This window comes from Schistocerca gregaria, chromosome 1 (assembly GCF_023897955.1).
Source record: "Schistocerca gregaria isolate iqSchGreg1 chromosome 1, iqSchGreg1.2, whole genome shotgun sequence".
NCBI classification, from domain to species: domain Eukaryota; kingdom Metazoa; phylum Arthropoda; class Insecta; order Orthoptera; family Acrididae; genus Schistocerca; species Schistocerca gregaria.
This window is the reverse complement of record NC_064920.1, coordinates 216,607,499-216,623,089: the sequence shown is the minus strand read 5'-3', so window position 1 is coordinate 216,623,089 and position 15,591 is coordinate 216,607,499. Positions and strand designations below refer to the sequence as shown.

The 15,591-nt window shown below is 39.5% G+C and overlaps 1 protein-coding gene across 1 annotated transcript in view; it reads right to left on the bottom strand.

Moving 5' to 3' along the window:
* Positions 1 to 15,591, bottom strand: part of LOC126315621 (adenylate kinase 7-like) — a 191,303-nt gene that overhangs the window by 52,014 nt on the left and 123,698 nt on the right. Inside the window, exons 7-8 of the mRNA XM_049993842.1 lie at positions 9,148 to 9,332; positions 2,547 to 2,673 (exon numbers count right to left, since the gene is read on the bottom strand). Of these exons, the coding sequence (XP_049849799.1) occupies positions 2,547 to 2,673; positions 9,148 to 9,332 (312 nt within the window). The remainder of the gene's footprint in view (positions 1 to 2,546; positions 2,674 to 9,147; positions 9,333 to 15,591) is intronic.

Here is a 15,591-nt window from a genome sequence, read left to right as displayed (position 1 = left end):
AACTAGCAAGCTGTCTGTCCGTATGAATGGCCACCGACAAACTGTGTCCAAGAACCAGCTGGACAACTCCATTGCTGAGTGTGCCACCCAACACAACATTGTTCATTTCAGTGACTGCTTCACAGCATGTGCCATCTGGATCCTTTCTACCAACACCAGCATTTTTGAATTGCACAGGTGGGAACTTTTCCTGCAATACATCCTATGTCCCCATAGCCTTCCTGGCCTCAAGCTTCTTTAGACTTTGTCATTACCCTCTAACCACTTTCCTGTTCCCATTCCAGTACTACATAGTCCTCTATTTCAGCTGTGTACCCAGTTCTTTACCTCTCTCCTTTTTCACTAACCATCTTCTTGTAGGGTGCAGTAAAATACTTGGTATCATCAACAAGAATGTTGATCTGATGGTACAGTACCTCCTATATTCGCACATATAAGTGAAAATACTTCATATCTGAAAGTTAAAGCTGTATGTAATGCTACTGGAAACAGAAAATCAATACCTATACTAAGTACTGAATGAGAGATATGCAGACAGGGCTGACATAGGGCACCAAACTAATCTTGGTAAAATTCCATCCTCAATGAGTTGTTTTGTTCCTCAGAAGTGCTTAAAGCTTCAAGCATCAGGGAGTGATGACTGCAAATAATATCAGTGAGCTTAGCATGCAGACTTTGGACAGTCATGGGACCAATACTCTTTCCAACTGATCAAAACTAACCTATTAATTGCAATCAGTATTCAAAGTCTTATGCATGTAAAGTCTATTAAATAAATTAACTTGACATATGTGTTGCATAGCACATACAGGGTGTTTCAAAAATGACCGGTATATTTGAAACAGCAATACAAACTAAACAAGCAGCGATAGAAATACACCATTTGTTGCAATATGCTTGGGACAATAGTATATTTTCAGGCAGACAAACTTTCGAAATTACAGTAGTTACAATTGTCAACAACAGATGGCGCTGCGGTCTGAAAAACTCTATAGTACGATATTTTCCACATCTCCACCATGTGTAACAATAATATGGCGTGGTCTCTGAATGAAATTACCCGAAAACTTTGACAACGTGTCTGGCGGAATGGCTTCACATGCAGATGAGATGTACTGCTTCAGCTGTTCAATTGTTTCTGGATTCTGGCGGTACACTTGGTCTTTCAAGTGTCCCCACAGAAAGAAGTCACAGGGGTCATGTCTGGCGAATAGGGAGGCCAATCCACCTCCTGTATGTTTTGGATAGCCCAAAGCAATCACACGATCATCGAACTATTCATTCAGGAAATTAAATACGTCGGCCATGCGATGTGGCCGGGCACCATCTTGCATAAACCACGAGGTGTTCGCAGTGTCGTCTAAGGCAGTTTGTACCGCCACAAATTCACGAAGAATGTCCAGATAGCGTGATGCAGTAATTGTTTCGGATCTGAAAAATGGGCCAATGATTCCTTTGGAAGAAATGGCGGCCCAGACCAGTACTTTTTGAGGATGCAGGGACGATGGGATTGCAACATGGGGCTTTTTGGTTCCCCATATGTGCCAGTTCTGTTTATTGACGAAGCCGTCCAGGTAAAAATAAACCAAATGCTGCCCACATGCATACCGCCGTCATCAATCCTGTGCACTATATTGTTAGCAAATGTCTCTCATGCAGCAATGGTAGTGGCGCTGAGGGGTTGCCGCGTTTGAATTTTGTATGGATAGAGGTGAAAACTCTGGCGCATGAGACGATACATGGACGTTGGCGTCATTTGGACCGCAGCTGCAACATGGCGAACGGAAACCCGAGGCCGCTGTTGGATCACCTGCTGCACTGGCTGCGCGTTGCCCTCTGTGGTTGCTGTACGTGGTGCCCTACCTTTCCAGCACGTTCATCCGTCACGTTCCCAGTCCGTTGAAATTTTTCAAACAGATCCTTTATTGTATCGCTTTTCGGTCCTTTGGTTACATTAAACCTCCGTTGAAAACTTCGTCTTGTTGCAACAACACTGTGTTCTAGGCGGTGGAATTCCAACACCAGAAAAATCCTCTGTTCTAAGGAATAAACCATGTTGTCCACAGCACACTTGCACATTGTGAACAGCATACACTTACAGTAGAAAGACGGCGTACAGAATGGCGCACCCACAGACTGCGTTGTCTTCTATATCTTTCACATCACTTGCAGTGCCATCTGTTGTTGAAAATTGTAACTACTGTAATTTCGAAAGTTTGTCCACCTGAAAATGTACTGTTGTCCCAAGCATATTGCAACAAACAGTGTATTTCTATCGCTGCTCGTTTAGTTTTTATTGCCGTTTCAAATATACCGGTCATTTTTGAAACACCCTGTAAATGATTTGTTACAAAATGGAGCCTCAAATTGTAAAATTTTAATTTTATCTTATGTAATAATACCAAATAAATGAAAACATTAGTTTAATAAAAGTAATGAAACTGTTAAGAGAACTGCATATGTAATGCTCTACATTAGTGTCCTTATATTTCCATGTGTTGAGTAATGCTACACATAAATGTATAGGGTGTAACTAAATGGCATACCTATATTCACTGAGGCATTGCAGCATGGGCTCTTCAGCATAATGCGTGTTTTGCACAACGCTTTCAGGCAGCAGCATCACTTTGTTACACAAGAACTCATCACTGGCTTCCAGACTTATTACAAATTCTGAAATTGTAAGATTATCAGTTTTATAAAAGAATCAATATAAGCATTTTTTATAAATTATAATATTAGATTTGTATTGAACATGACAATTTCCAACAATAAATAGTACAAGGTTAAAGAACTCTTATAAATTAATCTTCACAAAGGCCTGAAACACAACTCATATTGTAACATATTGAAAAAGAGTTGTTATTAGCCACAAGAGCATGTTCTTATAATTTGGAACTAAGAACTCAAAATGTAAAGATCAAAGCAATAAAGAGTACTATAAAGAGAGAAATGAGTAGAAATAGAAAAGAGACTTTGGGCATTATAGAAGTAATTTATATTGACAGTACTGTAACATTGGCATGAACTGCTGAAGAATAGGATGTGCAGTAATTTACTGCTGTTTGCTGATGATGCTAGGTCATCCTTGAGTGACAGTAAGAGGCTAAAGAATGACTTACACAGAATTTATATGTAGTTTGATGAATGGCAGCGTCCTCTAGAAATAGAAAAATGTAAGTTTATGTGGATGAGTAGGAAAAACAATCTTGTATTGCTTGATTATAGTTTAGTAGTGTGCTCCTCTCAAAGTCACATCAATTAAATGTATAGGAGTAATGTTTTAAAGCAACATCAAATGGAATGAGCACATCAGGTTGGCAGTAGGGGAGGCAAATGGCTGATTTCATTTTATTGGGAGAGTCTTGGGAAAGTGTAGCTCAGTAAAGCACACATAACACTAGAGTGATCCATTCTTGAGTACTACTCAAGTGTTTGGGTTCCTTTCCAGTCAGATTAACCACTTAACCTATAACCACGTATGAGACCCATGATCCAGTAGTGGGGCCAAATGTGATTGTTGTGAGTCTGACTTGTAATACATCAGTCAGGAAAATTATAAACTTCATTGGCCTGACACAGGGTATGTTGGTCAGTCGAAATGTAAATTGCATGAGTGTGACCCCTGGTACATTGGTCAGGTAAAATATAAACTTCACATGCCGGGCCTGTGATATGGCGGTTGCATCCAGAGATGTGCCCCACCACACACAACACAGTCCAGGCTCGTGAGAGATTCTTATTTTCTTTTTTTTATTACATTTAATCACATGTTTTCTTGGTGCTGTTTGCACACTGACATATGTTCTTAAATGTAAGGGATGTATTCTCACAAAAGTTCATAAAACATAAATGTTGTGATGAGAACAGTGAGAATTATATGGATACTTCTGCTACCAAAAATGACAGAAGCAACATAATACATCCTGTATGACCAAAATGCAGGACGTTACTTATTGTGGATGATACTGCAGATGAAGATCACCTACCAGAGCCCTAGATATGGAAAGAAATATGAAATAGCCTTAAAATTTAGAACTTTACAATGAGTCTTGGGCCATCTTACATCAGGTAGGAGTAAATGAAAGAGAAGTAGATACATTTAATATGGTATTTGAGAATAAGTTCTGGGAAAATATTGTCACCAAGACTAAGTGGCATTTAGAACAAATACAAAGTAATCCAAACAGAATAGAAAGAACTGACAACAATTGGTTTCCTGTGGATTGTATTGAAATTAAAAGATATTCTGCACTCTCCTTAATAATGGCGCAGGTAAAAAAAAAAAAAAAAAAAAAAAATGAACTAAATAGGCTAAAGAGGACTATTATAGAAATGCCTATATTTAGAAGAACAATGCTACTAAAAAGATATCTACAAATTATAAGATATTTGCACTTTGTAATTAATGATCTGGTTGCCAATACAGATAGATTGGCAAAATAAGACCTGCAATGAGGTATTTGAATAAAAAATTTAAAGAAGTGTATACCATTAAAAAGGACATTACTATTGATGAATCACGGATATCTTACAAGCAATTCAGTCCATCAAAAGGGACATGATTCAGCATTAAATTTTACAAATTATGTGAATCAGGTTTTGGTTATTGCTATGACTTTAAAATATATACAAGCCATGATAAGATAAATTGTGGTGACAGAGGCTCCAGAAGTGTTGTCAAAGAGCTACCAGTCAGTGTAACACAGAGGACACACATTATACCTAGATAATTGATGCTCTTCAACATAGTTATTTATGACACTATTGCACAACTGTAAAAGAAATGTCATTGTTACTATACATGTGAATAGAAAGACTACAGCAAAAGATTTCTGTAAAGTAATATGGAAGGGGAGGGGGAGGGATACAGAGTGAGGAGTTGCAATCAAATACCTGCTATAAAATGGAAAGATAAATGAGATGTTCATGTTAAGGCAACAAAACACAAAACAATAGAAAGGATTACATGTGGACCCAATCATACTTTGAGACTGAGTTGTGTTGTTGAGTACATTGAGGGAACGACTAGAACTGATCGGCAAGACCAAATGCAAACATACTTCCCAATCATGAGAAAATATATAAAATGATATAAAAAAAATTATGTTATCTGTTTGATTTTGGTCTTTTTAATTCATACATTTTGTGCAACAAAATAAATAACAGGATTGAAATAGCTGAATCATTGTATGTGTGCAGGGAAGGGGGAATAGGTTGTTGGATACAGCTTGCAGTGACAATGTAGAGGAGGTCAAGCAGTCAGGATTTGTAAGTGGACATCCAGTGCCACCATTAAATGGCAGAACAGGAAATTAGGTAAAATAAAAAGAATATGTTTGAGATTACAGAATACAAGGGGCGCAACTGTAGTGGAAGTTACCAGATGTAGGCCATCTAGGAGGTCGAACAACTAACTAAAATGGGCAATGGATGGGGAGGGTTCATGTTAATTGGTGTTGGTGGCTGGTCATGAAATACCTAGCTGGAGGCTCTGCCTCCCACGAAAGACGTCTGTTCTGCTCAAGATCTGAATCACAAGAAAGCGAAGCAACTGTGTTCTGCACTGTAGAATCCTCCAGTGCCCACACACGTGACCTGTATACCATGCACACTATTGGCTAAAACTGATGGTGTGAATTCGCTGGCAGTTTCAGAATATGGCTCAAGGTGTCTCTTGTCAGCAGCTTTAACTGGGCAGAACTGCCTCACTTCTGAAATGCAGGAAACCTGTGTCACATAGGTAAAGTGGAAGTTGCTCTGGAAGAAAACTTGTAAAGATTTGACTAGGCCATTGAAATAAATTTTTTAAACCAGTTCCCTAAAATATTCCTTGTCTGGCTGCCACCCTGTGCATCCCTTCCTCCTTCCAAAGGAGTGGTGACTCACATTGTGTACAAAAGGGTGTCAGTCACTCACCAGAAAGACCGTTTGCCCTAGTAGGGGCCTTATTGCTATGGGAGAGATCTGTTACAATATTTCATTTAGTGTAAGTGGGAGGGGACTAACATGCAGTCAAGTTCATCAAATTTCATGAGTTAAGTCCTTGTACTCGATGATGACAGGTGAGAGGGCTGGGGGGGCGGCTGGGGTTGGGGGGAAATGGGGGGGGGGGGGTGTCTGCCATGCCATCAATGGCCACAAACGTCTTGTGGACAGGCACATCTGCAACATTTGCAGTGAGTTGGCAGCGGGGTGCCATTTTGTGCAGCACCTGGAAGCCTTTCGCATCTTCTTCTTCATTTGTCCACATTGTTTCACAGAATGGGTGGCCTCCGAGTCAGTGGAGGCTATCTGCCACTTCCGACGGTCAACTACAGGGCGCTGATGGTCATCATTCTAGTCCATCAGACTCCCGTCATCGCTGTCGTCAGCCATAGCAGCCATGTTGGAATAGAGGAGGGCCTGAAGCCGAACGCTGTCAGCTTGTGGGCCCTCCTCCTTGGTGGCGTTGCACAGGGCGATGAGGTGCTCAGCTCAGCGAGCCCCTCCAGGGTGTTGGCGTTGGTCAGAGTCATCATGTCGAGGTCGTGCCCTGGCCCAGGAGACGATTCGAGGATGTTCTCCACATCCTGGATGTCGGGCATATCAAATGGGGCCCGGAGTGGGTGGGGTGGGGGGGGGAGGGGGTAGGAAGGGGGGAGTGTGATCGAGACCTCAGTGCATGCACGTGAGTCCCACATGCAGCGGGCCCTGGTGTGCCAGTTTCCCTAGCGTCCCTAGGTGCAGCATCATTGATGGCTGTATCAATGCACCTGCGACCGGGAGTGGCGATGGTGGAGCATATGGTGGCGGTTGTGATGGTGACGGAGGCGATAGAGGTAGTGGGGACCGGCAGCAAGAGTAGATCGCTGGTCGCGACATGCTACGTCCTTTTGGTGACGGAATCAATGGTCAAGGACGTCATAGGTAGGGGTCCGGATGGGGCCACCAATGGAGCAAGCTCCGCCAGTTGGTGATCCGCCACACCCTTAGCTCCAACACACACATCCATTGCACGCGGCATCCCAGCCAATATGGCTACCCCTATATACATGTCCTAAACAATCCTGAACAATCCTCGGCATTGTCTAAAGTGAATATTTGATTAATTAACAATTAAAATTCATACAAAAAACTGAAAATACATACATAAATGTATGTCTGCTCAGTACAGTAAGTACACTATGATATTAGTACATGTCTGTTATTTCTTTTGAGAATAAACTCTCAAATAAGAAATTCCAATAATACATTTATATTTTTCAATAATTACTAGAGACTCCCATCGTGGGAATTATTCCATTCATTTACAGAGCTTCTACACTTTGAACTGAAATAGATTAAACAGTTATTTTTTCAGTTATAAGTTTTTCTAGGCAAGTTAAATGTTTTGTTTACATGTGTGATCGTGAATTAGACTTTTAAATAGGTCTTACTGGGCTGTTATGTTTCATACCATTGCCAATAAAAGCAACTGAGAGGTCAATTAGAGAGAGGGAGAAAAATTCTACTAATATGGATAAAATATCAGCCAGAGTAGAAACACTACTGCAGATCTGTGAGCTAAATACTCTATCATATATTTAGCAAAATTGTTATGCAAGAATATATGCCTAGCAGATGCAGATATGCAACTGTTGAACAACTGCGCCAGAAAAGATGATAAAACAAAAATTTAAAATTGCCATCTATTATTCCTGCTAACTAGCCCATCAAAAATTCTAAAAAATGATTATGTTCAGTTGGATTGTTGAACACCTCGATAAACACAATATCCTCTGATTACAATGATACATTTGGATTGGTATCTTCTTGCATACATACCAGCAAACTTAGCATATCAGAAAGCAGACCAGAAAAACAAGCATGACCTCAAACTCATTTTAAAAATGGCAATAAATTTAGCTCCTCCCTGTACCCTTACAATATGCTGCTGAGAGTAATATGCAACTTATTTTATCCACTGGTAGGTAAAGGCTTTCTGAGGCATCACTGAATGTATGATCATCAAGTTTTGATGCACACAAGTAGCTTATTTCTATCTGTTTCATGATGTTGTCTACCCATCTTACAAGTACATAAAGTTTTATCTATATTGTTTCTTTATCATTAAACCAATGAAAGTTTTTTGCTCATCTGTCCACTGTCATTTCATCTGGTTAAATGCACAATCGATTTTCCTTCAATTTCATAACAGTAACCATAAAATCCTCACCCCCTCCCCCCCCCCCACTCCTCCACACACACACACACACACACACACACACACACACACACACACACACACACACACACACACACACTTTTTTTTCCATTTTTGCTGGTCTTCCTTTTCCTTTCATGGCTCAGTGAGTTTTTGCTATAACTGAACATACACTGAACTATTAATGCCAATGACATACAGGAACAAACACACCGAAATCAAACAATTAGTTGACCGAGTCTTGAGAATGTGTGCTTAGGGGAAGTGCTCATTCACTGTAGCAGTAGCAATTCCTTTCTTTCAGGTGTTCACTAAGAATGCACTAACTTCAATTACATAAGAGCAAACAAAATTTGTGTTGCAATACAACCTATCTGTGAAAAAACTGGATGGATTTTGAAAGAGGTTAACATCTTAAGAGATGGTTGTATACTGTTACAATTATTATTTTTTCATCCTTATATTAAGACTAAAAACTGAATGCTGCTCAGTTCCACACACAATGTCAGAACAACAATCATTTTATGTAAATACACTTGCGATAAAGAAACTATTATCTGGCATATTTATATTCAAGGTAAAGATACACTTTTTGGGAAAGCGAAGAATGCATTGGAATGACATTTCCCAACATCACAATTCGGGAAAAGCGGTGCTGAGAAGGAGGGTCCAAGAGACACGGTATTCAAGTAACTTCAGAAATCACATTGGTATTGTACAACCAGATTCACAGCTGAAAACAGTTTGATTCATCTAGATAAGATTTTACAACTTAAGTCTGGGGGAACATTCTTCTTGGCATGAACATCATAGACGTAAGGCTCTCATGTAGATTTTTTTTTACAAAAACAGCAGTTTTGTAACTTTATTTCACATAAGTTCACATACAAAGAAAAACCTTAAAAAAATGTGAAGTTTGCCGCAGGTGTCTTCTCCCAGTTTTTCTCCATAAGACGACAAACCTGGCATTATACGGCGATCATAATTCAATGGAGCTTCCTCCTCTTCCTCCTCGCCTGCTGCTTCTTCTTCTTCACCTTCTCCAAGGCCAAAAAGTTCTTTAGCTTGCCATAACAGTTCTGGATAACCATCAAGTACATATCCCTGATTCTGACATGGGGCTGAAAGCATACGCTCCTTTAATAACCTGCAAATTTTTGAAATAATTTTTTATTGATAATTGACAAATACCAACTAACAAAAAAATGTAACCTTCTTCCATAATATTTAAGTTACTTAGTAATCATTTTCACAATCTACATGTGGTTATGCCTACACTCACTAGTGCACGGTGGGCACTGTTCTTAACTGCCTTAAGAAATGAAATATCAATTTGTTCACAAATTATTGATGATGTAAATAAAATAGAAAGAAACTTCCACATGGGAAAAATATATTAAAAACAAAGATTCCAAGACTTACCAAGCGGGAAAGCGCCGGCAGACAGGCACATGAACAAAACACACACACAGAATTGCTAGCTTTCGCAACCGATGGTTGCTTCTTCAGGAAGGAGAGGGAAAGACGAAAGGATGTGGGTTTTAAGGGGGAGGGCAAGGAGTCATTCCAATCCCGGGAGCGGAAAGACTTCCCTTAGGGGAAAAAAAGGACTGATGTACACTCGCACACACACACACACACACATATCCATCTGCACATACACAGACACAAGCAGACATATTTGCCTTTAAATATGTCTGCTTGTGTCTGTGTATATGCGGATGGATATGTGTGTGTGTGTGTGTGTGTGTGTGTGTGTGTGTGTGTGTGTGTGTGTGTGTGTGTGTGTGCGAGTGTACATCTGTCCTTTTTTTCCCCTAAGGGAAGTCTTTCCGCTCCCGGGATTGGAATGACTCCTTACCCTCCCACTTAAAACCCACATCCTTTCGTCTTTCCCTCTCCTTCCTGAAGAAGCAACCATCGGTTGCGAAAGCTAGCAATTCTGTGTGTGTGTTTGTGTGTTTTGTTCATGTGCCTGTCTGCCGGCGCTTTCCCACTTGGTAAGTCTTGGAAACTTTGTTTTTAATATGTTCACAAATTATTGTATATAGGACTGGTCTCTCTCAATAAAGACTGTGTTGAGTCCAAATCACTAAAAGGAAGATAAAAAAGGATGAGGAAGAGAAGAAGGAAGAGGGGAAAATAAAGGACAAACAGAGAACAACAAAGAATAGGAAGAACTGGGATGCAAAATGTAATATCAAGACTCAAAAGTGCTCATTACAATAATCTCATGATTCCTAAGCATTTTTCCTGTCCATTTATCAAGGACATTCTGATTCAAGTTGCCAAATACATTAATCCTGACATTGCAGTAGTACGATGCAGGCACAACCTCTTTTCACATAAACAGTAAAGTGAAAAATGGTTAATAACTTTTTACCAAAATTGAGTTATCTGAAGACTTTCATAAGTGATTTTGCAAATAGTACAGACACTCCTGTGAAATAGCTCTGTACAAATTTTCTGTAACTTTTCTTAAACAACTAGTTTGGCACCTGACTACAATAGGAATAATTTAGACCTCAAAGCTAGAAACAGGCCTGATCTTATTGGCAGTGTCAGTATAGAGATAAGGATTAGCGATCATGATGTCATCACAGTGATGACAGTTACTAAACTTACTAAGTCAAGCTTGGGTACTATGTGTTGAGTAAGTAAAAGACCCATCATAGCCTAATAACAAAATCCAGAAAATGCTGAGGAATCAGAGATTGTTGCAATCCCTTGCAAAAAAAAAAAAAAAAAAAAAAAAAAAAAAAAAAAAAAAAAAAACTGACAAAGGTTAGTAGAAATTCATGTCTCTATAAGAAGACTGATGTGCAGATAATAGAACTTCCATCATCATATCTTAGTGAAAAATGTGCTGAGAACCTGGGAAAATTCTGATCTTACATAAAATCACTAATGTGTCCAAGGCTTCTCTATCTAGTCTCTTGTCAACTACTGAATCTCAGCCAAGTGCCTATGCACGCTGGCCACCTGCACAACAGATCTATTAGGTGGGTCCTGGATAGAGTAGAGGTCAGCATGCAGCTGTCAATCAGAAATAAAACCGGCAACCATCAAGAAGGTCAGATATGCCGCTAGAGGTTGCGCCGTACATGAACTTGTTTATCATCCCTTGACACATAACTAAAAATAGTGGATTGAGTACTCGCCCATGAGCAGCCCATCTAAGGCTGTGCACACACCACAAAAGGCATTCTACACCAAGTAAGCCCCTGGGTCAGGTGCTAGAACAAGAGCTCTTCTACAATCAGTGGCTTACTACAGTGCATCCAGGAAAATGCATCACAGTCCGTTGCCAGCTGCACCACCAAGTTGTCCTCCCAGGGGAACAGCAAGCCTCCGGACCATTATCAATCAAGAGGTGATGCTGTATCAGCTGTTTGGACTTGTTATGAATACTGGTTATTAACTTTGACTGCACTGAACCCTAAATCCTCTCACCCACTGTGGACCTCAACTATCAGTGATTAGTGTTTAACTCCAGAAACAATTATTGACCTACTTGTCATTATCCAGGATTACATTGAAAGCTATCAGCCTCATTTCAGGCAGTTAAGGTATTTTCAAAACCAGTCTTCCACAATAACTCATTAGGTGATGTATTAACTGTTGTTCTTAGTAGAATTGGCCTTCTGTCAAGCGCTATTCTATTGCCTGGGCATTTAACCAGCAATTATTTGTTATTTTTGTATTTTGGTCTTCTGCACAATTATTATTTTTTAAATAGACCTTCAGCCCACAGGTCACCACCAATGGAAAGGGACCTGTGTTTACAGGAAATAAACTTGGTTTCATTTACTCCTTGACACTCATTCTTGTCCACTGACTGAGGATATAGCAGTGGTGATAGGGACCTCCACACTTCTGCAATATGGCCTATATGTGTAGTTTAGCACTGATAGAGTGTGTACATTTGGGGTTTGCTCTCAGGATTTGCATGTTTATTCACAATGTCTGACCCTTAGAATGTATCCCACCAGGTTGTGCTGCTGCTCCAACACGTGCAACTCACCATGATCAGACGCTGATGACCAGTTGATTCCTGATGGAATGTCTAGAAGTCACCTTGCTGGCACAACCAGATGTCTCCAACCACCTGTCATGGTTCAACGCAATGCTGAAGTATTTCTGGATCTCACAGTCACTTTTTCAGCTGTTTGACAGGAAAACAGAACTGTGGGTGAATTACGTTGTGTGCACGGAACAACTTGTCATCACACACGGCATATCAGGGGACACTTATCAGCCCGCATAGCTTTTGGACTATGCAGGTCCTGGAATCTATAATCTTCTGCAACATGCCCATATGGAGGTGGAACTGTATGCCATTCACTATGGAGAGTTGAAGGTAAGCCTGTCAGGTACTCGTGACAGCTATACAGCACAAGTTCTTTAGCTGTCTTAACTCTTTCAACTGTGTACATAACTTTTACTTTGTCTTAGCTGCAACAGAAGTATTTATTCCCAATGGAAACCTGAGGTACACATTTGTGAATGTTCAACTTTTTCATCATGTGCAAGTTCTGCCAACTGCTGGGCATCACTGTAAAAATATCAGCAAGTCAATGTAGCAGTGAGCAGCAACTCATGACAGTGTGCTGCATCTCATGACCACCAGAATACACGGATGTAGTTTGTTCATTAGCTTTCACTGTATAATTTAATATTGTTATTGTTATTTTGCATGGCAATTATTAAATGATCATTTTATTATTTATTACAATAGAGAATATTTCATAATTAGTTATTTTAGTTAATAAAATTAAACCAAGTGTACAAAGTATGTTTTGAAAATTGGTGTATATTTTTGCATAAATCTAGCATCTCAAATCATTAAAAAATCACCCAAGAGCATTACCCCATTACTACGAATCTTCCTACCCCTAGAAAAATATTCAGGTCAGTGATTATGCTAATGTGCAGACTTGCAGATAGTAGACTGCTCACTTTCAAGGGTTGTCCAAGGACTGCCAGTTCCTTTGTCCCAACCCTGAGAGTAAGCAATCACATGCAGCTTCTTCAGTCGGTGTCATTATTCTTGACAGCCTATCCACAGATTTGATAATGTTAAAGGATCCATCATCAGACATTAATCTTCCTATATGGGCATTTGAACAGTCATTGAGGTTGACTGCCCCCATGCCAGATACTTTTTCAGTTTACACTGGCCGACATGCTGACCCTACCAAACTTCTCATCTGACCTGTCGGTCAGAAGCCATCACCTCCAAGGAATTCTCTGCTAGTTGCTGCTAGCATCCCTTACCATTTTATCATAACTGTTTCTTTCAGCATCTCCAACTCTGATGGCTGCACAGGCCACCAAATGCAACTCCTGTGATAAGGAGAGGACATAAAGCAGAAGTGCGCCAGTCATCTAACATAATGATGGAGGATCCTACTTGCTTTGATCCTTTCAACACTTGAGAGGAGGAAAAGCCTGAGGATTTTCTGGATGTTTTCTATATGCAGTCAGTCTTTTGCCATACCCACAAGGTGAATGTCCTTTATTTGAGGATTAATGTTGTCCCAATTGAGTTTCAGATCTATATGGGTTCATCTTTCACCAATATGGATTGGACTTCATATGTGCATGTGGTATCACCACCACTCCAAACATATGATACATCTCTCTGCAACTATAATATAGATATTCTCAGGATCCATGGCCAATTTTCGGTCACTATTCAGTATCACTCTACAATGCCAAGGCCATGCTCTGGCAGATAACTTGCTGGGTATGGATGTTTTCAGTTCCTCAGGACTAGAAGTGCAGGACAAGATTTTTGCCAAAAAAGTCCTTCTTTTAATCTTAGGAGTTGACACTTTCATATTATATTTGGTAAATAGTTTGATAAATTCATTTATTGCTATTAGTATGTCATTCTCTTTTCTTAAAAATCAGGGTGAGATTATCACTATAAAGATATGAATTCAGTAGCCATAAAACACTGTGGCATAAAGTCAAGCACCAGCACACTGGTTGGGAATGACTGGGAAGAGAAGGCTGTGAGAAGAAGTCAGCCAATGGCATGCTGACTGGATCTCCTACCCAGATGACAAAGTGATAGCAATGGCCCCTATGTGAAGAGGACATGGGCGCTGCAACTGAATGGTGATGGCCCAGTTCTATAGCAGCTTCAAGATTACCCAGTTCACTAACAGCTTCAAGATTAGAGTGACTTCAGTAGCAGTGTCAATGCTAGATCACTTCACTTGTACTCTCTATATAGCACGAACTTGGGATTGTTTATACTGTAGAGATTGATTATTTTGTATGTCACCCTTTGCTTGCCACACATCTGTGTAATTGTCAAAGTTAAGTATTATAATTTTCTTACTGTAATAAAACTCATTAATATAGATATTTGACTGTTTGTCTAGTGAACTGAGTATGCATGCTTCCTAGAGACCACATAAAACATTAATTTCAACCATCTGCATACAGCAAAGTGAATATAAGTATTAAATGAAGTAGGAGATAGGCAGAATCTTTGTTACACACATTTATTTACTGGTACTGAAACAGTTAATTTTGCATCAATATATAACACTATTCCATCATTTTTGGGCATAGGCCTATATCTGGGATATTTTTAGTCCTTGTTTCGATATATTGGCTGGCAACCTTTCGGCCATTCTCAAGGTGAGTCATTTGCAAGTTCATGTTTTTATTCACTTTTAAAAGCTTACAAACAACTCACCTTGAGAATGGCTGCAAAGTTATTAGCCAAAATATCAAAATAAGAATTAAAAATGTCCCAGTTACATGCCTAAAAAAATGATGTAATATTCAATCTGATAGGAAAACACCAAGAAACACACTGTGTAATATATCTGTCATGTCTTCATTCTACATTTCACTGCTAATATAATGTGTAAAACATGGTCGAATAAAATACAAAAACTGAAATATGCAAATATCACATCATTTATGGAATGACTGCCCTAAAGCAACTTTTCATTCTGACTGTATGTCTTCTGCTACTCTTATAACTCTACCGTTAAAAACTTTGGTATGTAATATCTACAAGGGCGATAATACGAGACCAAAATTGGAAATTTTGTCTGCAAGATATGGAGCACCGAGCATTGGAGATTTTTATGCTGCTTTGCACATTCCTATGTTTCTCAGGAACACAAACTGACCTCCCTGAAATCAACTTTACTGGTATTTCATATACGATTCATGTCACTATTTTGCCACCAAGACTTATTAAATTGGCATTTCTGTAACATTCATACCTGCAGCAATTGCCTTCTTTGGAATCGAAATTATTATGTTTTTCTTTAAGTCTGTAGGTATTTCAGCAATATCATACACCTTGCGTGCTAGGTGGAATAGTTTTGTCACAGCTGGTTCTCCCAAACATCTACAACTTGAATGGAGTGAAT